This window comes from Lentinula edodes (assembly GCF_021015755.1).
Source record: "Lentinula edodes strain Le(Bin) 0899 ss11 chromosome Unknown C8R40scaffold_19, whole genome shotgun sequence".
NCBI classification, from domain to species: domain Eukaryota; kingdom Fungi; phylum Basidiomycota; class Agaricomycetes; order Agaricales; family Omphalotaceae; genus Lentinula; species Lentinula edodes.
The window spans coordinates 647,222-670,973 of NW_025764325.1; the positions used below are offsets into that span (position 1 = coordinate 647,222).

At 47.2% G+C, this 23,752-nt stretch overlaps 5 protein-coding genes across 5 annotated transcripts; 3 read left to right on the top strand and 2 right to left on the bottom strand.

Annotated features, from left to right (window-relative positions):
- Positions 1-221: 221 nt before the first annotated feature.
- Positions 222-3,481, top strand: C8R40DRAFT_1171108 (uncharacterized protein; the record flags this gene model as incomplete). Its single annotated transcript, XM_046231648.1, has 5 exons — positions 222-338; positions 1,173-1,583; positions 1,637-1,709; positions 1,742-1,902; positions 3,080-3,481. The coding sequence occupies 5 exons, from the start codon at positions 222-224 to the stop codon at positions 3,479-3,481; spliced, it is 1,164 nt and encodes a 387-aa protein (XP_046086093.1).
- An 11,050-nt stretch (positions 3,482-14,531) lies between these two features.
- On the bottom strand, positions 14,532-16,895 carry C8R40DRAFT_1106652 (S-adenosyl-L-methionine-dependent methyltransferase). Its single transcript, XM_046228170.1, has 13 exons — positions 16,596-16,895; positions 16,523-16,534; positions 16,287-16,458; positions 16,137-16,218; positions 15,930-16,053; positions 15,847-15,870; positions 15,722-15,782; positions 15,513-15,661; positions 15,317-15,418; positions 15,237-15,250; positions 15,092-15,174; positions 14,806-15,031; positions 14,532-14,741 (listed from the first exon to the last, which is right to left on the bottom strand). Exons 1-13 carry the CDS (start codon positions 16,851-16,853, stop codon positions 14,666-14,668), a joined length of 1,383 nt encoding a protein of 460 aa, XP_046086094.1. The 5' UTR covers positions 16,854-16,895; the 3' UTR covers positions 14,532-14,665.
- A 2,043-nt stretch (positions 16,896-18,938) lies between these two features.
- C8R40DRAFT_995545 (Alpha/Beta hydrolase protein) lies at positions 18,939-20,011 on the top strand (the record flags this gene model as incomplete). The annotated part of the gene is made up of 3 exons (XM_046236771.1): positions 18,939-19,131; positions 19,187-19,297; positions 19,365-20,011. Coding segments are annotated over 3 exons (951 nt in total), but the record flags the coding sequence as incomplete, so codon positions are not given.
- Positions 20,012-20,457: 446 nt separating this feature from the next.
- On the top strand, positions 20,458-22,375 carry C8R40DRAFT_240580 (Alpha/Beta hydrolase protein). Its single transcript, XM_046234459.1, has 4 exons — positions 20,458-20,827; positions 20,876-21,151; positions 21,230-21,340; positions 21,410-22,375. The coding sequence occupies exons 1-4, from the start codon at positions 20,710-20,712 to the stop codon at positions 22,168-22,170; spliced, it is 1,266 nt and encodes a 421-aa protein (XP_046086096.1). The 5' UTR covers positions 20,458-20,709; the 3' UTR covers positions 22,171-22,375.
- Positions 22,376-22,625: 250 nt separating this feature from the next.
- On the bottom strand, positions 22,626-23,716 carry C8R40DRAFT_1046491 (alpha/beta-hydrolase; the record flags this gene model as incomplete). The annotated part of the gene is made up of 5 exons (XM_046224367.1): positions 22,626-22,917; positions 22,974-23,098; positions 23,156-23,287; positions 23,364-23,500; positions 23,566-23,716. The coding sequence occupies 5 exons, from the start codon at positions 23,714-23,716 to the stop codon at positions 22,626-22,628; spliced, it is 837 nt and encodes a 278-aa protein (XP_046086097.1).
- Between the last annotated feature and the right edge of the window lie 36 nt (positions 23,717-23,752).

The following is a 23,752-nucleotide window of genomic DNA, read 5'->3' on the forward strand; positions in this document are numbered from 1 at the left end:
GAACACAAATTTCTCTGTGTGTATTTTTGCACCTTTGGAAACAGCACATGAGCTTACTCTTCAGCAAGCAGAGTATACATACATTGAGCACAATAAGTTCTAGGTCTATCCTTGCAAACAATCTCCAATAGGAGATGGGCTAAAGATTCTGATAATGGATGAGCATCTCAATCACATAGTATTATTATCACTTACCTGCTCGCCTCCTTCGTGGGACCGGAATGGGAGGTAGCCACACACGGTCGGGACATGGACACTGTTTCCCACTTGGCTTGCCTTCAAGGGAAGTTGTTAGTGTGGCTGACTTTCCAGAGCGTTCCGCTGTGGTCCACAAACACGTAAAGAACGCCCAGCCCATCTGTTAAGATCATGTACACCGTGTAACCGTGCCAGAGGCCACAAGGTGTCGAAGGGCGGAAGGTCGAGTGGGACAGTAGTGAAGTTATTAACAACACTGCCATTACGCCGTTAGTCCCCGGAGATCAAGGGTATAGAAGGGAGGAGCTAAGTAGCAGCCAAGTCAGAGCGGCAGTAACGCCGGTGATGAGGAGCGAACCAAAGAACATTTAAGTCCTAAGGTAGAGTAGACGTACTTCAAGGCATTGAGCCTGAAGACTTAGAGAAGAGTTAAGTTGGAAGGGAGATCTAAGTTGATAATTAAACTGAGGAACTACAGTAGTGTACAGGCAGTATTTATATCTACGGATTGGCGCATCGGTGCGGAGCACTAGACTAACTACTAGGAGCTATACATGTAGTACCTGCAGGGTAAAGTAAAAGACAATAAGGAGGGACTAGAATGAAAGGATATGTGTAGCGAGAAAGAACAATAAGGAGAGATTACAATAAAAGGTGGATCTTCGGAATACCAAGTGGCGGAATGGAGGCCCGAGGCATGGACTTGACAGTATCCCCCTCTTAGGCTTGAGCCCTCGAAAGCCGTTAGTATCGGGAAATACTATTAGTCACCAGAGAGAAAATTTTATATCCCGTTAGCACCAGCAATTATCCCTTTAGTCATCAGGAAAATTTCGTTGGTTCACCGTAAGCCAAGTACAATTTGAAGGAAAATTTTCACTGGTCTGTGCGCAGTTTTGCCCTATAAAAGGCCCAGAGTTTTGCCGCTAAGGGCCTAAGTTCCCCAAAACTTCTAAGTCGACAATGTCTGCTAGCTGAACTATCACCACCACGACCAATTCTTCGACCGCCGGACCTTTGAGGTCGCGGCCTGTCCCACCTCCGTCCATGAGGAGGAAGGTCTGGAGGATGAGGATGAAGATGAGGACGAGATAATCCAGAGGGCGCAGGCACGCGTGGAGAGGGTGAGGGCGAGGAAGGCCGCAGAAGAAAAGGCTGCCAGAGCAGCAGCAGCTAGAGAGAAGGCGGCGCAGGAGGCGCGAGAGCGGGCCCGTCGAGCACAACAACAGGAGGAGGAGGTGTCTGAGAGAAGGAGGCTGTTGGCCGCGGCGGCGACAGCTCGGAGTCAGAGAAGGACCTCTCCAAGTGAGGTGTCGGTTTTGCCGCAGAGACCGGTGGTCGAAATTTTGAAGAAGAGCAAAGGAAAAGGCAAGGCTAAGGCCCAGGTGCGTTTACCTATCACTATAACTAGGTAATTGTCTGACTCCTTGCTACTTAGCCTGTTGATGAAGACCCAGATGACGGCGATGACGGCGACAACGATGACGACGAGAAGGAACCCTGCGAACGTTGTAGGGCGAAGAAAATCTCAGGTAAATGTCAGGTGACCTTCCAGGAAACACGACTACCCATTGCGAGGGCGCGAAGGGGTTTCAAGGGGGGGTAATGTCATGCCCTGACCGCAACCAAACCAACCCCAGCACCAGCCCACATGTTCTCACATTCCCGACTCTCCTTCCACCTCCCCAAGACATCCCTGAGGCAGTACGCACCTCCCCTAGACAGTACCAAACGTCCTGACAACCATCCCGACACGTGTACGAAACCCTCCTACACCAGCTCTGTCACGAAGCGGCAGAGGCGGAGTGACTATCGGAGCAGGAAGCGGGGTGACTAAGCTAGGCAGTGAGGCGGAGCGACTAAGCAGGTCAGTGAGGCAGAGTGACTAAGCGGAGCAGAGGCGAACTGGTCCCAGATAATGACAGAGATATATTGAGTATCTTAGTCATAGGTAGTAGTAAGTAAGCACATACCTGGTCCCAGATAATGACAGAGAGGTCAAGATAAGGGACCAGGCTGTGGAGGGTTGGCTATATATACATAATCCGGTCTGCGAGAAACAACGATGTAATACTGTACAGTTTAGGAACAAGGAAGGTGGCGGAAGCCAGTAGAAGGAGAAGATGGGTCAGGTGGATCAGTAATCGATGGGGGTTTGACAGTGATGGGATGATGTATCGTACAAGTAAAGGCGTCGAGACGGTGAGAAAAGGAAAATGATAGGGGCTGCGTACTTTATGACAAGCTCCATTAAGTACCAATCTCGATCACCTGCCTCTCTCGATTATCTGCCTCATGTTCCCTAGATTCTGATGTTCCCTTGTTCACTTCCCATACCTATTTAAGTAGCTCTGCAATGCCCCCAAGCCCCAGCTTGGTATATTTTGAACACACACCCTTTTGCATAGGTCCAGTCCCTGTCCCTTTGTACCTGCTAACCATACAGATTTCTCTTTACTCTCTGTTTCTCTACCTCTGTTTCTCTTTACTCTCGTCTACTGTCTCTCTGATCGTCTATATGATCGAATATATGCTTTTACTTCAAGTCTAAGCCATCCGAGTGAGTCTCTGAGCTCCCTCGAACATTACTCAAGCTCCCCAACGCCTAAACGCTTTGGTGAGCTACCCTTCCCCAAACCTCCCAGAGCTCCCTAGCTACTTCGTAAGCTTCGGGACCTCGATCTAAGTAACGTCGAAGCTACCCCTCACGTCGAACTACGTGTCACTTCTCCATTACCACCTCCAACACTCGAGGACATCCATCCTCAAGCCCAGTCCCCAGGGACCTACCCTCCCGGGCATATACCTTCCCGGGAGCTTATACCCTCAAGACCCATTTACATCTACGACCTACTCGATCCTATATTGACGTTCTAGCGAGTACAACTCCTACTACGCAATATCATACGGTCCCGCACTCTTACCTAACCTCCCTGGACCTCCTGGGAACCCCCTCAAGGGTCACCATCTCATTGTTCCAGCCACTACTAGGTCATTCCCGTCCTCGGTCACGGTTCCTGTAGCTCCCTTCGAGCTCCAGCCTGCTCCTAGCACGCTACAACATAAACCCTCATATACCAATCCCTACCATAAGACCCATTCCGACCCCGGTCTCCACAGGCGCAGGGTTGTGGACAGTGATGAGGAAGAGGAGAGGGAGATTGAAGGGGAAATGGAGAAGGACAGGGAAGAAGTGGAGGAAGGAGAGGAGGAGGCGCCGGCGCCAAATAGGGCAAAGGCGGCAACCTCTGAGAAGGGAAAGGAAAAGGAGGTGGTAGAGTAATAGTATAGCGGACATCGGACTTCGGCCTTCGGCCACTTTTTGTAATTTTCTTGCCTTCTTGTTTTTTGTACATAAAAAATGTTATCACGTATTGAAATTGGAAAGCGAATGGGCCCCGAAGAGGCGGAAGAAATATTTAGTTTGAAGTATAAGTAGCTTAAGTGTGAATAAGAATTAAGTGAAGCGGTAATTGGAGAACAAATAAGCAAATAAGAGAGAGGGATAAACACTCAATTTGCTATCATCGTGTTTACCCTCTCGACGCAGCGAAGTGAACTTCGGCAGAGAATGGAATTTTCAGTGGAAGGAATAAAATGTTTTTTGTGATCAAGGTCCAGGTTTTAAAGGGTATCGGGCATGGAATGCAGGTACCAGTTCGTCAGCATGTAGTTCATCAGCAGCAACCCAAGAGAATTCATCATCGGTACCTTCGTAACCGGCCCACCGAATGTAATAACATAGAGGACAACATTTATACCTTCTGTCCAGCTTGGAGTCAAGGATTTCGGCAACGTTGTACTCCTCTTCACCATCAACTTCAATTGGAGGTGGAGGAGATTGAGTATGATTCGGGAAAGGGTTTGGCATAACCGGCTCCAGCTGTGAGACATGGAAGACCAGGTGAATCCAGCGAAGATAGTCCGGGAGCTTGAGCTCATAAGACAAAGTACCAGGTCGACTGATGACCTTGAAAGGACCAAGATATTTTTCAGAGAATTTTTCAGTAGGATGAGTAGATCGAATGTGCTTAGCAAGAACAAATACTTCGGAGCCGATCGGGAACTCCGGATGCGAGATTCTTTTCCTGTCAGCTTGTTCCTTGTAATAAGATTGAGCTAGAAGGATTTCCTCTCGAAGGAAGGCGTGGAGTTCATCAAGGTTAACGACGAAGTCTCTGGCTAGATCAGACTTCATGTCAACCTCGGGCCGAACGGTGATGTTGGGATGGTATCCTTTGTTAGCGAAGAATGGAAGCATTGGGAGCATTGTTATAGGCGAACTGGGCGATCAGAGGTAAATGTGACCAGTCATCTTGTTGGTAGGAGCAATAGATCCTGATGTACTGCTTGAGAGTCTGGTTCACACGCTCGGTCTGCCCAACGGCTTCCGGATGATATCCAGAGGTATAGTGTAGTTCCATGGAGAGCGCTTTACCGAGAGCCTGGGAGAACGCCGAAACAAATTCGGAACCACGATCAGAAGTAACATGATTAGGAACACCATGCTTAGAGAAAACATGAATAACAAAAAGCTCAGCCAGTTGTTCAAAAGTGATAGTATCAAAAGTTGGAATGAAGATAGCTTGCTTGGAAGATTGGTCCACAATGACTAGTGTAGCTGTATAACCATTCGAAGTTGGCAGTTGCTCAATGAAGTCCATGGAGATAGAATCCCATGGCCGGACTGGAACCGGCAGAGGTTTCAACAAGCCGTAAGGCCGAGGCTTATTGCAACCGCAAGTAGTGCAGGAGGAGACATAGTCACGGACGAAGTCTCTGACCTTGGGCCAGGTGTATTGACAATGTACTGCCTCTAGAGTTCAGTTCTGGCCAAAATGGCCTGAGAGTGGATGATCGTGAAAGTAGCGGAGAACTTGAAGGCGAAGATCGCCGTGATTCGGTACATGAATACGGTCATCAAGGCGTAATAACCCATCACTGCCTAAGCTCCAACGTTCATTGGAAGGATCTTTAGCAAGTTCCAAGCCAACGACGGAGCTTGGGTCCTTTCGAAGAGCGAGAATGATAGCTTGATGTAGGGCTTTGATATCCATAATGATGGAGGCTCGGAGTATCGGGCCTTCTAAGAAGGTAGCTCGAAGAGATGAGGTCAGTTGCTCATTAGTGAAGATAGGTCGGAAGTTGTGAGGGTTGACTTGCGCGTAGCCGATATCCCCCTCTTTGGGATAGACATCCCAGTGTCTAGTTATCTAATCGGGTTTTTCGCTGAGCTTTCCCGGTTGGAAGCGAATTACCATGTTGAATTGGTGGAGATACTCTGACCAACGGACCTGTTGACGGGTGAGAATCTTGCTAGTAGAGAGATACTCAAGATTTTTGTGATCGGTGATGACGTCCACCGGATCGCCGGAACCTTCCAGATAATCATGCCAAGCTTTGAAGGCTTCGAAGATGGCAAGGAGCTCTTTGTCATGAGTGTCGTAGTTGAGCTCCGCAGTGTGAAGAGTTCTGGAAAGGAAGGCTAGAGGATGAATTTCACTGTCAACAGTCTGAATGGAGAGAATCACCGCAATGGCATAGTCGGAAGCGTCGGTTTCCATGATAAAAGGACAACTAGGTTCCCAGTGAGCGAGAATAGGCGCAGAAGTGAAAGCAATTTTGAGGTTTTCAACAGCCTCTTGACAGTCATTGTCCCAGATCCAGAGGGTGCCCTTCCGGGTAAGCCAAGTCATCAGCACAATGATATTGCTATAATTATAAATAAAACAACGATAGAAGTTTGCAAAACCCAAAAAGGACTGAATGTCCTTAACCTTCCTAGGAACAGGCCATTCCAGAATGGTCTGTACTTTCTCTTTGGACATGGTCAATCCGTCAGGAGAAAGAATGTAACCTAAGTACTCAACAGTATCCATATTGAACTCACATTTGTCAGGATTGGCGTAAAGCCGATGTTTCCGTAAGCGCCGAAGAACTTCCTTGACGTGTTCTCGGTGTTCCTCCGGCGTGTCGGGGTGGGTCAGGGTGTCGTCAAGATAGACGATGACACAAACATCTAGCATGTCAGAGAAAATGTCATTAACAAAACGTTGGAAAGCAGCAGGTGCGTTTGTAAGGCTGAACGGCATAACCTTCCATTCGTAAGAGCCGTAGCGGGTCTGAAAGGTGGTTTTCCATTCATCACCTTCTGCTATTCTGACTAGATGATAAGTGTGAGCGAGGTCCAATTTGGTGTAGATTTTGGCTCGTTTCGGAGCGTCAAGGAGGTCTGAGATCAACGGCAGTGGATAGTGGTCCTTCTTGGTGATACGGTTGAGACCGTGGAAGTCCACGCAAAGCCGAAGTTTCCCATCCTTCTTGGGAACAAAGAGTACCGGGGCGCCGTGAGGTGAGGAAGATGGGGTGATGGCACCAGTGGCCAGCTGTTTGTCAATAAAGTCTTTAAGGGTGACTAACTCCTTTTCAGACAAAGGATAAATTCGACCGAGAGGCGGCGAAGCGCCTTCTTCCAAGTCAATCTTCAGGTTGTAAGGGCTGTGTTCAGGAAGTGCATCTGCAGCAATCTCATCAAAGACGTCTGCAAACTCAGCATACTCTGCTGGGATAGAATGAGGAAGTGGAGGGACAGTAGGAGCGGTGGAAGAGCGGTCGGCGGCGCGGGCCACGACCTCAGAGTGGATAGCACGAAGGAGAATGGGTTCCATACCAGCGTCCTTGCAAGCCCTGTTAAAGACTGCAGCACTGACGAGTGCAATGTCGACCTCAGGAGTTTCCAGTTGAGCAGCGAATTGAGAGACCATAGGATAAGAATAGATGGGTTCAAAGGGGAATTTAGACAAGAGGGGCTTGGCCCGTAACATCCGAGAGCGGGAGCGAGAGTGAGGTGAATCCCCAGGAGGGGGTTCCAGAATTGTCGGTAAAACCGGCGGCGAAGGTTCCAGTAATGGAACAGCGACCTTCAGTGTTGGTGGCAGAAGGCACAGACATCTGTGGAGAATCAAAGTGTGAAGTGTTACGGAACATAATGTTTCAAGATGCCCAGTCAATCAACAGATTGTAGCGGGGTAAGAAACTGTAACCTAATACTGCTTTACAAGATGAATCTAAATGAGTAACATAAAAGGGCAATAGAAGCAGCTCGCCAGAAGGGAACCGGACAGCGATATTCACCATATCGGTAATTGGTTTAGAAGATAATGAACCATCAAAAAGACAAAGATTAACAGGAGAGATTTTGGTCGTAGGAATGGAATTTTGAGAAACATAACAAGTATTGATGAAAGAGTCAGTAGAACCAGAATCAACAAGAGTAGGAAATTTGAGAAGAGCAGAAATAGGTTCAGCCGGTGCGGCCGAATCGGATAACAGAAATTCAGTAGTTAATGATATTACAAGAGATCGTTCAATGGAAGAAAGAGCGGACGCATTGAGATATAACTCCCCAGGTGAGGTACGAACCTGATCAACGCAGCTCCCGTTTCGTACCGTGGAACAAGAGCTGCAGACTAGTTTTCCGATTCCTCTTCAACAACCTCAATGGTTGCTTCGGGGGTTTCTTCAACCTCAGCAGCACGGCCCTTCGACTCTCAGGCCTTTCACTTATTGCAGTCAGCAATCTGATGCTTACCACCGCAGAAGAGACAAAGGTTGTTCTTCATCCTTCTTTCCCTCTCGGAGGGAAGGACTTTCCCATCTGCACCAAGATGGTTGAACACGGGGCGCTGACCGCCAGGTTGGCCGGAATTCGAAGAGTTCTGGGGCTTACCATTGTTGTTAGACTTACCACCAGAGAAGGGTTTAGACTTCGGCGTGAACGGCGCCGAAGAGCCAGATGGCTGAGAGTTGTGTTGCTGGTTAGTAGAACCAGTCTTAAAGTCCGAGGAACCCTTCTTCGGGTTCTGAGCAATAAAAGGCTTACCAGCCTCACGCTTTCTAGTTTCTTCGCGCTTCCAATAACGATTGTCAATGCGAAGAACTTCTTGACAATAATCGGCGAGTGTTGCCAGTTCGGGCAAATGCGCCATTTCGTCCTTGATGCATTCAGCTAAACCTTGTCCATAAGCCCATTTCAGGGCAGCAGAATCCCAGTTGGTACTAGCAGCCAGGGTGTTGAACCGGATGTTGTATTTCCGGATGTTCTCGGTTTCCTTCATCTTCAGATTACCGAGAGAATCTTCGGCCTCGCCTTGCACGTCGTAAATGCCGAAATTGTCCTGTAGCTCCTTTACAAGGGCTTTGAAGGAGGACGTCCAGGCTGGCAGCGAGTCGAGATCCGGGTCGAGGATATCAGGGACAAACCATTCTTTGGCTGACCCACTGAGATAGGAAAGGGTGTAATTCACCTTCTGCTGGTCGGTGAAGTACTTTGGTCGGTCATTAAAGACCAGGGCGAGATTGACGAAGAACATCTTGAGTTTTCGGGGATCCGAACCGTCGAATACCTCTGCCTCCTTGACCTTGCTCTTAGATTCAGAGCTGTCACAGGGATGGCCAAGGGCAGCGAGAACGGTACCAAGGGTCTCAATGGAACCCTCGAACCCCGAGAGGAGTTCCAACATAGCACGTTGCCCGTTGGGGATGTCAGGAGAGATAGGAGAACGGGGTCCACTAGGTCCACCAGGACCGCCGGGACCACCAGGTCCACCAGGTCCACTGGGGTCACCAGGCTCACCACGCGGTAAACCGCCGGAATCATCATCCAGGCCGTCATGATTGTTGTCGGCGCCCGGATCGTCGGGGTCGAGAGGAGGGTCTTGATCATCGTGATCACCAGCGTCCAGATTGAAGTGAGGAGGTGGGTCACGAGGAGATTCTGAAGCAGCATGACGTTGAGGTTGTTTCCCAGTACGACGAGCTATGGCTTGGAGGATGGGAGATTCAATTCGAGTAGTTGAACGGCCCCGAGCCGGAGCGACCACGGGGGGTTGTCCACGGCGAGGGGTCAAGACTTGGACAGGTTGTCCGTCACCAGTGTACAAGGTGCTGTACTCAAATTGTTGTTCTTCTTCCATGGCTTCAGGAAGAGTCGACGTAGTAGGGACAGTGGCTGGACCGAAACCGCGATTACGGCGACGTGGTTGACCGATGGCAGAAATAGATTCCGGAGAAAGGGGCAAATGATTGGGCTGTGGTGAAGAAAGTGTTTTCTTCGGAGTTAGCTCTGGATTGAGCTCGAGTTTTCGGAGGCATAAAAAATGATAGGTCAGTACAACGTTAACAGATTGAGTTTAATTATACTGTTAAGATCATGTACACCGTGTAACCGTGCCAAGGCCACAAGGTGTCTAAGTGCGGAAGATGAGTGGGACAGTAGTGAAGTTATTAACAACACCGCCGTTACGCCATTAGTCCCCGGAGATCGAGAGTATAGAGGGAGGAGCTAAGTAGCAGCCAAGTCGGAGCGGCGGTATCGCCGATGACAAGGAGCGGACCAGAGGACGTTCAAGTCCTAAGGTCGAGTAGAACGTGCTTCAAGGCGTTGAGCCTGAAGACTTAGGGAAGGGCTAAGTTGATAATTAAACTGAGGAACTACAGTAGCGTACAGGCAGTATTTATATCTACGGATCGGCGCATTGGTGCGGAGCGCCAGACTAACTACTAGGAGCTATACGAGTAGTACCTGCAGGGTATAGTAAAAGACAATAAGGAGAGACTAGAACGAAAGGGTATGTGTAGCGAGAAAGAACAATAAGAGTAAGATTACAATAAGAGTGGATCTTCGGTATACCAAGCGGCGGAATGGAGGCCCGAGGCATGGAGTTGACAGAATGCCGCTGCATTCCCAACTGGGATATTGAACCGGGGGAGATAGCCGTAGGTTAGCTCGAATGGGGACATGCTTAGGTCAGAATGGGTCCATGAGTTAATCACAAACTCCGCCATGGGAAGGTGTTCTGCGCAGTTGTCTTGTTGCCTTCCAACATAAAGGCGGATGTATTTCTGCACTTCCTGAGTGTGCCGAGTCAACGACCGTGCCAGGTTGGTTCGTCTGAGCTCCCATCACAAATGAAGTTCCAAAAGGAGCTCTCTGCAGAGATACTGCCTCTTCATGAACTGCTAACATTCTTTGTTGGTTCGGGCCCCTTTGACTCTCCGCTCCTACTGCCTGAGACTGCATCAATACCAACCCTTGATAGGGTATGAATGATGGATTGCTCAATCCTGGAGGAACGTGTACAGGGTTGGGGACCAACCAAGCTGTCAGATTGTGTCCGGAGATCCGTGATGAATGTTTTGTGCCATCCATCCATACTTCGCCAAACTGATATCGCTGCGTCGGGACTGGTGTTACCAGTTTCATTTGCAGATTAACTCTGGGGGGAGGAGTCGGATAATGGGCCAGGACATGCACAGTGGGGGAGGTCCCTGAGCATAACTGGGGAGTCCTTGTGGCCGTATTACCAGAGTTATTGACTTCAGGAACCTTGTTATTCCTGGGCGATGAATGTTTCTGTGCCATGAAATGACCATCAGAGCTATGGAGCTGCCTTTTCTGGTCAAATTGCTCCAGATGGACCTCCCCTGTACTTTCTGGTTCGCATTGAACCATGTATAAGGTTCCTTGATTATCTGGGACCAGTCTATGATGGAATTCCAAGGCCCTTTCTAGATTGGATCCTGAAAGTGCCTCCGACAGCATCAGAGTATCTGATTCCGCCAGTAAGGTCCGGTGTTGGGTCTCTTGAGAACACAACATTGTTTCAGACTCCTCACCAGAAGCTGGTGCATATGCCTCATGGGCATGTACGTGTACACCGTCTGTCCGTTACGGACCTAGATAGGACTATCCTGATCGGGCATTGATTCCACTGGGGCAAGGAGGTGTGTAGTGGTGTATCTCCTTCATCTATGATTTTTTGCAGCGATTAATTTGACATCCTCGTTGCTTTCTTCATTGATTTTAGCTGCTGCTGCCACTATATTCGCATTTCGAAGTATTTGGATGGCCTGGTAATTCGGAATGTTAACTCTCGAAGGGGGAGGGGGGGGGGGTTGAATTGTATGGCTCCTGATCTGTAGTTAGATGCTCGGTACAATATACATAACCCAGCTTTGCCACAGAACTCCTTCTCTCTTCCGTGGGTATGAGGAAGGAGGGGAAGTATTCCCCTCGAGTTTCTGAACAATCGTCCGTAATGAGCCTCTGCTTCTACCAATTCTAACATCTGCTCCGGGTCCAATAGAATGTTGTATAGCCAAAGGAAGTCTGACCTGTTCGTCGGCGTCATCAGCCATTGTTGAGCCTTCTCTGGGAGGTCTATCTCCAATTGAGTTTCCACTGTTAGGAACTGTACCTGTAGGTCTGAGAATTCAATACCATCTCCCAATGTTTCGATCCCCATTGACTCCAGGACCTCCCATAATACCATAGCTATGTCCTCCGGGATACACTCCTGGATTCTAATGATCTTCCAGTCACAATGTCATCTCCGACGATAGTTGCACAGGGAAGTTGGTCCTACTATGATGTATCGCGTGAGTACGCTCCCAGTTGGGCATATTCACAGCTGGACTCTTAAGGAGACTGGAGAGTGAACTTCCTCATCTCAGAGGGGACTGTATGGGAGGAGTCAGTAACCTCCTGGATGCTGCAGGCGATACCCTCCTCTCCGGAAGTTTCTCCTTTTGTTGTACTGTAAGAGGATCCGCGTTCTCCCCTTGTATTCTTTCTATAGCGGCTACTTGGCCACTGACTCTTCCACCTGCGTTCGAAGCTGATTCCATATCTAGCTGCGGTACCAGTCCAGGGGGAGGTCCTCTTGTTCCCCAGGTAGGGGAATAGGCGAAACCTCCCATCAGACTATTGGTAGGTTGGGCATATCCCATGGAGGTATACCTCTGTTGTGGTGGTTCCATCCCAGGGTCCACTGGAGGAGGTTCCTGAGCCGCAGCTTGACGTCCCTCGGGGTCCTTACGTTGCTAGAGGGTTCATCCCCAAACAACTGTTCTGGGATAGACATCAGGCGTTGACTGGCTACCACCATAATGGCAGTAGAACTGGCAGCCTGGTTTGACTTTTGAGCTTGTGTCGTGTTTCCACAAGATAAGGCGCTCTTTTGTTTTTTCAATTTGAGTTTAGAACTAGAAGGTCGTTCCGTTGACGTTGCAGACATTTTGTCACGACGAGTCCATTCGGTGATGGGAGAGCTTGGTATAATGTAAGACCTGGGTCGGAATTGGTCTTTGGGTAAGTTTTGGTATAAGGAATTTATGTTGTAGTGTGCTAAGAGCAAGCTAGAGCTTGAAGGGAGCTACAGGAATGACCTAGTAGTGGCTGGGATTGAGAGATATGACCCTTGAAGGGGTTCCTAGAAGGTCCAGGGAGGTCTCTAGGACAATAACAGGTGAAGGTGGAGGTAACCAGAACTAGAAGACATAGGAGCATTGCATAGTATGAATTGTACTAGCTAGGAACATCAACGTATGATCGTTGTAGATTGTAGTTGATGTGAGTCTTGAACGTGTGAGCTCCCGATAAGGTGTGAGCCCGGGAAGAAGGTCCCGGGAAGTGGGGGTAGCGGCGGGCATCCTCGAGTGGTGGAGGTAATAATAGAGAAGCGGTACGTAGTTCGACGTTACCTAGATCAAAGTCCCAGAGCTTGTGGAGCAGTTGGGAAATGTTGGCTCACCAAAATGGTAGATGTTGGGGAGCTCGAAGACTCACTCGGATTGCTTAGACGTGAGGTAAAAGCATGTATTGGATCGTTTAGACGGCCATAGAGACGAGATAGTAGTAGAGAAACAGAGAGTAAAGAGAAATCTGTATGGTTAGCAGCTACACAGGGACAGGGACTGGACCTATGCAAAAGGGTGTGGGTTCAAAATATACCAAGCTGGGGCTTGGGGACGTTGCGGAGCTACTTAAATAGGTACAGGAAGTGAACAAGGGAACATCAGGGGATCCGGAAACATGAGGCAGGTAATCGAGATTAGTACTTAATGGGGTTGGTGGTAGGAGGGTTTCTTACGCGTGTCAGGGAAGTTGTCAGGATGTTTGGTTTAATGGGAAGCAGGGGAATGGTGGTACTGTCTTGGGGAGGTACCGGGATGGGTGGGAAGTGTGGGAGCATGTGGCTAGTACTAGGACTGTCCTGGTTGTAGCCAGGGCATGACATTGTGTCCATTGTGAGGTAAGTGGGGATGAAAGTATAGTAGGGAAATGCCTGGTTGTCAAGACCATGCCTCGGTGCCTCACTCCAGCACTCAGTACTCCAAGATCTACCATTTATTGTAATCTCTCCTTATTGTCTTATTCTCTACACTGAAGGCACCATATATATAGCCCCTAGTAGCTAGTCTGGCGCTCTGCCCCGATATGCCAATTAGTAGGTATAAATACTCCTGTACTATACTATAGTTCCTCAGTTTAATTATTGTCTTAGATCACCTCAGATCGTCACTCTTTATTCTCTGGAGTCTTAAGGCTTAACCCTTGAGTTCTCTCTACTACAACCTCAGGACTTATAGTTCCTTGGTCTGCTCCTCATTGTTGGTGTCATTGCCATTACTGACTTGGCTGCTATTCATACCTCTCTCCTGCTCTCTCCTCTGGGGACTAGCGGCATAATGGCAGTGTTGTTAATAACTTCACCACTGTCCCATTCAACCCTCCACTGGTAGAAGCTACCGGGTCTGAAGTATATTGGAGTGCATAGGAGGATGCAAGCTATTCTTGTGCCATTTTCTCTGCACACTCTGCCTCTTCTCTGAGTGCTTCAATGGGTAATATCCAGCTGAAAGAAACTAGTCACACACATATACTTAATGGGACAAAAATCTTTTCACCATAATTGTCCATGTGGGTTTAATACTTCCCATCTTAGAATAGCACTGAGCATACCTGGGTTTCTTATGAGCATCCGCATGCCTTTGCTTGTGCTAGACAGATTCATAATATCTGAAAGTTGTAATAGTGTGCAAATTTTTAGAAAGACATCTTGAGGCAAGTTATGCAAATGTGTTGGGACTCCAGCTCCCTTCCATGTTGTAAAAGGGATAAAAGTAGTTGAAGCAGATGGCCATCTACAGTGAGCTGTGATTTAGACCAGAAATGCTTGAACAGAAACATTGCATAACTTACAGGTCAGGCCGCATGCATATCCATGCCTTAAAGTCCCTAATAAGATAAGGAACAAGCTCTTTGCCTTGTAATCCTTGGGAGATCGCAAGCCCAGTCCAATGGGAACCTTTTTGTGTCCCAAAGAATGTGTCTTAAAATCCGCATTCTGATGTTTCAATCCCATCATAACATGCAATTGCAGGCCACTGCACCACCGTGCATGGCAAAAACTTGGCTCCTTCCTTGAGGGTTATTAAATATTATGGAATCAAAAAAACGGCGCGCCTTTCAGGCGCCGACATTGAATGTTTTTTGAGAAAAGCTAAATAAAAGCAAATTTACGTAAATTATTTATGGAGTAATCAAGTGGAGGCGAGAAGAAATAATCGTGACAAGCGTTAGAACCCGTGCCTACGCCACGGTGGCTCGCAAAGCTTGCACCGCTCAGACTGGAGTAAATTCCATCATATCTGTTTCTCCAGCTTTATACAACTTCTCGAATCGGAGGCTGCTCTTGTCACTGGTTCACAAGGGACAGTCAATGTATATGACATATAGTCCACAACTGTGCATGCAATACTCACCCTAGTTCAATATATTCTGATAGTGTCCGTGCCTTAGCATCCATCAATGCCAACATTGTGATATCAACTTTATATTTTCTGATGCAGCCCACACCATAGTTTGGTAGGAGTGGCTCAGGTGCTACGTCAAGCTGAAGACTTTGTTGAGTAGCAGTGTCCCCATCCAATGGAATTTTGGGTTCAGATTGATTCGGAATGCGGACAGCCTTGCGGAGAACGGTGTCATCTGGTTGAAATCTATGTCAGGACATCGTATTCACTATGCGATCAGGCAGATAGTACGAACGGATGATAACTCGGCTGCCTGGTTTCATAGCCTTTCGTACATTCTTCAGGATGAGTACACATCCCGTATCAGGCCAATCATGTCTGGTAAATACTTTCGATGTGTATTGCCTATTAAGAAATATCCAAACCAATCTGAGACTCACAGGACAGAACAAAGCTAGGATCATTTAACACTCCATAGGTTATCTGAGATATCTATGAATATTTAGTGAATTGGACCTACATAGTAGAAATCACATCCTTGAACAGCAGTATCCTTGAAAAAATCAAAAGGAACAAGCTGTACCCGAATCTGTATTGCTTCTGGATATTCTTCTTCCCAGAACTGAATCAGTTGTCAATCCATTCACCAATAAAGATTGAATAAGCATTGAAAAATTCCGTGATTTCACCTACTTGTTATACAGTGAGATACATACCTTGCGAGCCATGTCAATGATTTGTGGTTGATCTTGAAGCACCAGTTTAAAATGAGGATGTGCCTTCATAAGATCCAGAATAATATCCCCATAGCCTCCTCCAACATCGCATATTGTGATGTCTGGCGGCTGAGATGTCCATGGATAGGCTGTCATTGATACAAACATTTAGGATGTCCCAGATGGTGTTAACATAGAGAACAGGTTACCTTTAACCATGAGACTTTTTCCACTAACATCATTATAGCCAGGCATGCCTTTTGCAAAGCGCTGTAAAAATTGGTGAAATGCTACATTCAGATCACATAAAACTTGAGATCAGAGCAATAATTACATTGCCTTTCCTGAGCCCTTGTGGCTAAAAATGTTTGTTTCAAAGTGCTCTAGTGCACATGATATAGATGAGATATAACATACCATTTGGTGATATTCAAAGAAAGAATATCCCGTAGCACGCCTGAATGCAATCCCTTCATCCATCTCGGAAGGATCAGTCAGGGTTTCATTAAGGTATGCAGAACTTTTAAGACATTCATCTGAGCTGCAAGGGACATAAGTCAGTCACTGGTCAGCAGCTTCCTCATTGATTGAACATTGAACACCTGAAAATGGGAAACAACATACAACATGCACACAAGAGATGACACTGGGTCTGATGATAAAAGTTTCATACTCAGTCGATTATTGGCAAAAACCCCAGGAGTGACTTTAAATGTTTGGTTCAGCATATTGGGCAGTAAGTACTACTTGAAATTGTCAAAGGACAGTCCTCACCTTCTTTGAAACAGTGGTTTGTTGCCAGAAAGCGCAAGATACGTGTTAATTTCATTGCATCAAGGCCTGTGTATGAGGCTAATTCTGATGCTGGTAGCCCTCCTGGTTTGTCGAGTAAAAAGTCTGCAATTTTAGCCTCAGTTACAACAAGCAAGCAGGCAGGTTCATTGTGCTAGGCAAGAATAGCTTCAATGAGTAGCTATATCAGGAGAAAACTGTGCCCAGTCCATGCATACCTCCAATGATTTCTGCATTCAAATTTGAATCTCAAAAGTGAATCATAGAGCCAATTATCCCTGTGACACGCACATTGATCATGATGGAGCCCGGAGGAGCAATGCTAGAGCAAAGTTGTGCACAGGCTGCTTCGATGATCTGAATAGCTCTAGTCATTCGCCCAGGTGTGTCTTTGAGGTGCTGGAAAGGACCTGGTTCGAGTGTGTCGAGAGATGGTACGGCGTGTCCGACTGCAGCGTATTCGATGATAACATCGTTGACGGCGTTGTTGATTAGATCAGTGAGAGCTGTGATATGGGTGTTGTCAAAGGCTCTCGTGTTCGTCAACATAGCGCAGTAGGTATCAAGTGGGAGGGTGTGTGTGGTGGTGAGAGATCCTTTCACAAGGTCCGGAATCTGTATCTATATATCTATCTGTTTGTCTAAGTATATTTACTGCCCGATATAGATTAGTCACGGGTCTGAGATAAATATGCAATCCATTCCTGCGGGAATAGAATGACTCCCATGACAAGAAGGGTATTGGTTTTTTCTGATACTCTTCAATTCCCTAATGGTAGTCTCACTCCAGTCCTCGATGCACAAGGATTCACTTTATAATTGTGGATGAAAAGATAGTAGATGATTAGCGGATGCAGAGAGCAAAGAAGTGGGAAGAAAGCAAGAAGCAAGGGGTGGAAGCTTAGCTTATAATTAGTAAATACATCGACATGTGAACGAAGCGCAACTTATCCACAGATGTGACTATATATACTTCCTCCACTGGCAGGTGTAGTCCCAGGGCGAAACAGTCGGTTTTAATGGTCCAGCTTCAGTAAGCTGAACCCGCAATTGGTGGGCATTTTCTACTATGCTCCCAACTGTCCGACTCAACAACTTGATCAGTCCCTTAAAAAAAGGTGATGCAAAACGATGATGTTGCAACTTGCGAGTAGAGGCTTGAGCTATGTTTTCGAGTCCGTCGTTAATCATTGTCGTCGCCAGGATCAGCCATCAATTACCCTCTTCGATGATGAGATAACCATTGAGGAGACTGGACTGTGAGCTTGAGAGGGGGGGGGGGGGGGGGGGTCAGGTAGTGCTGTTGCTTAAAGAATGCATCTGTTGGGGGCGCAATTGTACAATTCGAAATTAAGTCGGCACTGTGACAACCAAGACACTACAAACCACTACAGCTCTGCTAGTTAATCTAGGATTCGAGGACCAAGATGAGACGCCCCAACGAAGAGGCAGAAATCCATCAAATAAAACTGTTCTTCTGTATCGGGGCAAGGATGGCATTTGATGCTTGGGGGGGGAAGAATGATCACAGAAAAAGGGGACCATGTGTACCTATCGAGACGCCGCAGGCTAGCAGTAACTCTCCACTGGTTCCAGTATTTCTTTCAGCTCTCTGTACGACCCTTCAGGTCGTTGTTGTTCTTGGTATTTGAAGTCATGGACAGCTGGAGCCTGGACAGAGAATGTTTATGTGATGGGAGTCAACCAGCGTTTGATAGGGCGCTAAAAGATGTGTTTTTTCATCTCACTCTCCATCGTATCACCTACACCTAATCAACCTCTTACCTCACTCAGCCTTCCTAGCTCAAACTCGTTATCTCGTGTTCCGCGTTCTAGTACACCTGCCAGCATTTGCGTCTCGATGTGATCCCCTCCACGCTCCAACCTGTGGGAGTCCGTGGAAGTTGAAAGTCAGAAGTCCTGGTCAGGGTTAGTGCTTTGTACACTCTTTACAGCGGGAAGGTCTACACCTGTGAGAATGAACCAGGTATAAAGTTCACAACCTCTCACAACCCACCAGTGACAGCGGACTCTTTGTGGTTCTCTGTGGTTCTACTTTGCACCCAGGTGACCTACTCTGTGCTACATATTCATTCGCTTGAAGCTTTCTTTGGGTTAAACGACGAGCAGACTCTGGGCAGACTAACGTGATGATACACCTACACAGTCGCAATGGATTGTTATCATGGCCACACTGTCAACTCCATCCATACTACCCATATTCAAATATTGTTGGATAGTAAGAAACCGAACAACGGATCCGTCCCGGAACCTCTAGGGAAACGAAATCTACATAAAGAAGGGATCTTCTAGTCCCCACAGTCTACCCCACTCTTGTCCAACTCTCCCATCGCTGTACTCTCCTTTACTCCACCCACCATGTCCTCGCCCAAAACATGCAGCACCTCGCCCGTAATAGACGAGTCGAAATTTGGAGTGTTAAGTTGGTCACAGAATGTGTGGATGAATATCAAGTTGAGATTGGGCACGCGTGAGTTTTCACATTCTCTTCATATTGTTTACTCTCACCTGATATCCCTCGCCTCTACAGCACTAATAATCGCACTCGAACTCCTCCTCTCCCCCTTCGTCGCTCGGAGCAAACACAAACCCTACCCGCGTATCATCGGCGACGCCTCCTTCCGCTTTCTCGCAGACTACTTCTCCGGCCCAGAGCTGCAACGGATTCTCGGTTCCTCTGTGGATGTATACTCGACCTGGGCAAGGAATGCGAATCTTCCGATAAATATAGAGGAGATGGAGGATGGCGGGAAGCTTATGTGGATTGGACCCAAAAGAACCGATGAGATGTTGCTTTATTGTCACGGTGCGTTTCTTTCTGGTGTTATTCTTGTCGTCGTCGAATGATGGGTGTTATATAGGAGGAGCATATATCTTTGCTGTTCAAATATTCACGATTTCGTTCTGGAGATATATCCAGGTTGAACTCGAGAAGAGAGGGTTGAATGTCGGGATCGCGATTATGTCTTATTGTATGTGTTTTCACTTTTACTTGTTTACTTATCACCAATTTCTGATGGGCTTCTCCAATTTACATAGCTCTCGTCCCTGTCAGCCAATTCCCAACTCCGTTGTGGCAAACTAGCCGTGCGATAAATCATCTCCTCACTGTCGAAAACGTCAAACCCTCGAATCTCGTATTAGTAGGAGACTCCGCTGGAGGCAACCTCGTCTCGCAAGTCCTCTCCTCAATGCTTCACCCATTATTCTCCCCACCAATCATACCTAGCGGAACACGTCTCCGGGGAGCATATATGATGTCTCCATGGATATCCCTGACTGGCGTTTATGACAACCACCCCCTTCCCTCGTTCACTGAAAACGACCACTGCGACGTAATCGGTAAAGAATCCCTCCTCACCTGGGGTCGAACCGTCCTCTCAGGTGCCCCGAACCCATTCACCACCGACTTTCCCTACCTCGAACCAATCAATGCCCCAGCAGACTGGTACGCCCACCTCCCGGACATCGTTGACCGCGTATTCGTATCTACAGGTGGAGCCGAATGTCTTCGAGATGCCGATGAGATTTTTTTTAGAGAGAAGATTAAGCCGTACCATGAGAAGTGCGAGTACTATGAGATGGAGGGAGGGGTGCATAATGATCCATTTTTTGATTTTCAAGTTGCAGAGGGTCCGTTGGGAGGGAAGAGGCAGGGGTTGACGCCGAGGGTTTTGCAGTGGGTCTGGGGGTGCTTTGAGGAGGGTAAGTGAGTTGATAGTATCATGTAATTATTTGGGATTTGTGTATACGTATATGGACTTCTCAAGTTATCTCTATTTACATGTATGATGCCTCAAAAGCCTTCCACAAGCTTACCATCACTATCATCCGTTCCTCCCTACCCCTTTCAACTGACTCTTCCATTTCTGTAGTGTAAATCATCGGAAATCTCGGGTCCAAAGCGACGAATGAAGAGATAGTGCTCAGGGTTTCGATCTGGAGCGCCATCAGTCACGCTACAACACATGCAAGTGGATGGACGAAGGTTCAACGTTCAATGTTATACTATTTGCGGTAAGCAGTCAAATTAGCTGTGTATCCTCCCACATGCAAGTGCCACTAGTGCTCGACGTCCTCCCTCTTGTGATATTGAATTCAAGTTGCTCAACACGCGATGGAAGGCTGATTGTGAGGGATGGATCAAGCTAGTCAAGTTCAGCGGATTTCTTCTACAACGCATCTTCGCGAGGAACCTCCGAATCGGATACGCATCGAACAACTTTGCATGTCTTACGTTTCACCCAGGCTGAAAAAAACTCCTTTTTCGGTTTGACTATCGCTTTCAAAGGGAGTTATATAGATGAAGCCATGAAGAGAATCGTTGAAGGTCCTCCAAGCTGCCCTTCTCCGCTTCCGACCAACAGCAAGGTAACAACTTGAAATGTCGTCTTCAGCGCCTTCTCACCATACGCTTACACTCCCCAAAATCGACGAGACCCAATATGCACTATTGACTCGGTCACAGTATCTCTGGATGAAACTCAAGTTCCTATTTCTACGTGAGTTTAAGTCCCATCCATCTGACAAAAAGATGTTTATGTGTCCAGCTTTCATCATCACAACCGAACTCCTCATCTCCCCATTCGTCGCCCGAAGCAAAAACAAAGCTCTCAAACGTGTCATCGGCGACGCGCCATTCCGGTTCCTCATCCAAAACTTTGCCCAAGCGGAGCTCCAACATCTTTTCGGGACGGACGTTGGTGTTTATTCAACTTGGGCGAGAAAGGCGAATTTACCGGTTGTGATAGACGAGTTGGATGATGGGGCGAAGCTTATGTGGATTGGACCGAAGAGGAATGAGAAGGTGATACTTTATTGCCACGGTGAGGTTTAACTCGTATATATAATTACCAAGACCGGGTCAGTTGAATTAATTACTAACATGTCTGGTATCTCGGTAGGAGGAGGGTATCACCTTCCTGTTCAGGCTTACGCTATTTCGTTCTGGAGATACATACAGGTGCAGCTAGAAAAGAGAGGCGTAGAAGTGGGTATTGCGATTGTGGTATACTGTGAGTCCTCGATCCTTCAGACCTACTTAGCACCTAGTACGAGTTCAACTGATACTCAAATCATTCCAGCCCTAATCCCAACCAGCCACTTCCCAACCCCCCTCTGGCAAACCACTCGAGCTCTTGAACATCTCTTTTCCGTTGAAAACGTCAAACCCTCGAACCTCGTACTCGTCGGAGACTCCGCCGGAGGAAACCTCGTCGCGCAAGTCCTCTCCTCGATCCTTCACCCACCCCATTACGACGTCAATGTTAATGTTGGCACCACCACTACACACATCTCAAAATCAAAAGCACCTAGGGAGCCACCTCATCTCAATACTGCTGATACTGCTGACATCCACATTCGAATTCGAGGAGCATACATGATGTCACCCTGGGTAGGACTAACAGGCGTCTACCCCCTCGGAACCACAGAATTTCTCCCTTCCTTCACCGAGAACAACAACCTCGACATCCTCACCCAGGAATTCTTGATTTTCTGGGGAACCAACGTCTTGAACGGCGCACCGCACGGATCTCTGGACATAGATACGATCCCGTACCTCGACCCACTGCACGCCCCAGATGACTGGTATCAAGGTCTTCAATCGGTCGTTGAAAGGGTGTTGGTGTCAACAGGGAGTAAAGAATGCCTGCGTGATGCGGATCGGGTGTTTTTCGAACAGAGGATCAAGCCGTATCATGGGGAAGCGGAGTTTTGGGAGCAGGAGGGAGGGGTGCATATTGATCCGTGTTTGGATTTTCAGGTAGGGGATGAGCCTTTGCGGGGCGCTTTGACACCGAGAATTTTGGAATGGGTTTGGGAATGTTTTAGTGGGGGTCGTTAATTTTAATGGTCGAAGTATATAGTATGTAAAGAAATCAAGGCATTGACTACTAGTACGCGTTTATATGCGCAGGAAACCTTGAATCGAGGCAGATATCCCTTCAGCCTTCCTCATCGAGTACATTACTCATATTTTCTCTCATTATTTCGTCGGCTTTAGATTTCCAGTCAATGAATGCATTTTAGTACCACTATATGAACTCTCACACCGATAGTACTTACATATGAAATAAACAAATCCTCATCATCCAATTCATTTTTTCTTTCCGGTTCCCATCCATGCTCCCGCAGGATTTTGTCCCAGGGCGATACTACGACATCCACTGGTAGTGATGCTATCGGTGCTGTATTTTCCTTTTTGAGGTGGTGTTCAACCACAAAGTCATGTATCATTGGATTGACTCTGAAGAATAAGACTCCTGTAGTTCAAATTGAACTGTCAATGTGACATACTACTCACACATTCCCATGATCAAAACATAGATAATGAGGAGCATTAGGAATTGTCTCCATAGAGACATTTACTCCTTCATCTTGAAGAGATTTCATGAACCTTTCGGTATAGCTTTGGTCATAAACAACGCTGTTTCCCCCATGAACAAGCTTGACTGGGCAGGTGATCCGCGAAAGTGCTTCCCGTGGCTGTGGTTTCCGGGTACAAAAAAAGTCATAAGAGATCAAGCGATATTCCCGTAAATGTTCAGGGGACCAATTTTTTACATTTATGGGAAAGCTCAAGTCCCATAACCTGTGGAATTCAGTTGTAGATTTGCTCGAATTGATGTAGAAGAAATTTATACTTACGCTTGGACAATATTTGATGTCTTGTTGCTGAATGTATATTGACTATAACCCAAGGCCACATCAAGATATGCTCCAGTGATGTACAGGTCATATAATTCTGTTCTTCCCTCTTGAACCTCCGGTATCTATGTAAGCTAAATTAGGCAGATAGTTGCATGAATAGAATAACAACTCAGGTATACTTCTTCCAGACAGATGTGGGACATGATAAACAATGATAAAACTTGTTCAGGCAGCATCACTGCTATTTGAAGTGCAATTGTGCTTCCCATGTCAAGGGCTACAAAATGACAAGGGGGAAGTTGCAGTGCAGTCTGATCAGGGGGGGGGTCATGATTTGAAGGTAAGGTTTTGAATTTAAATCATAAGATTTGACAACTTGGTGCTTACTATGAATGCTATTATGTCCTCTGCTGCCTCCGCTTGACCATATCTCTCAGGAATTGTATCACTTTCTGTGTAGCCATGCCATCTCATGTCAAAAGTAACCAAGTTGAACTTTCGCAGAATCGGGTCCGAGAATTGAGCTTCATAAATGGAACGATTTCGGGGTTCGTGAGAAGAATACTTTGAATATTTATTGCATACTTACAATGGAATATTGTGTGGAAAGCAAAGGCATGGAAGAACAAAATAACGGGAAGTCCAGGGTTGATTGCTTCTGCTTCAGCACAAGCTGGAGTGCTGATTGTGTAGTGAAACCGAGTATTCCCTGTGGAAGTTGAGACTTTGATGAATGGCATCCCTAGGAGAGAAAAATTGTTGGGGGGGAAATGGAA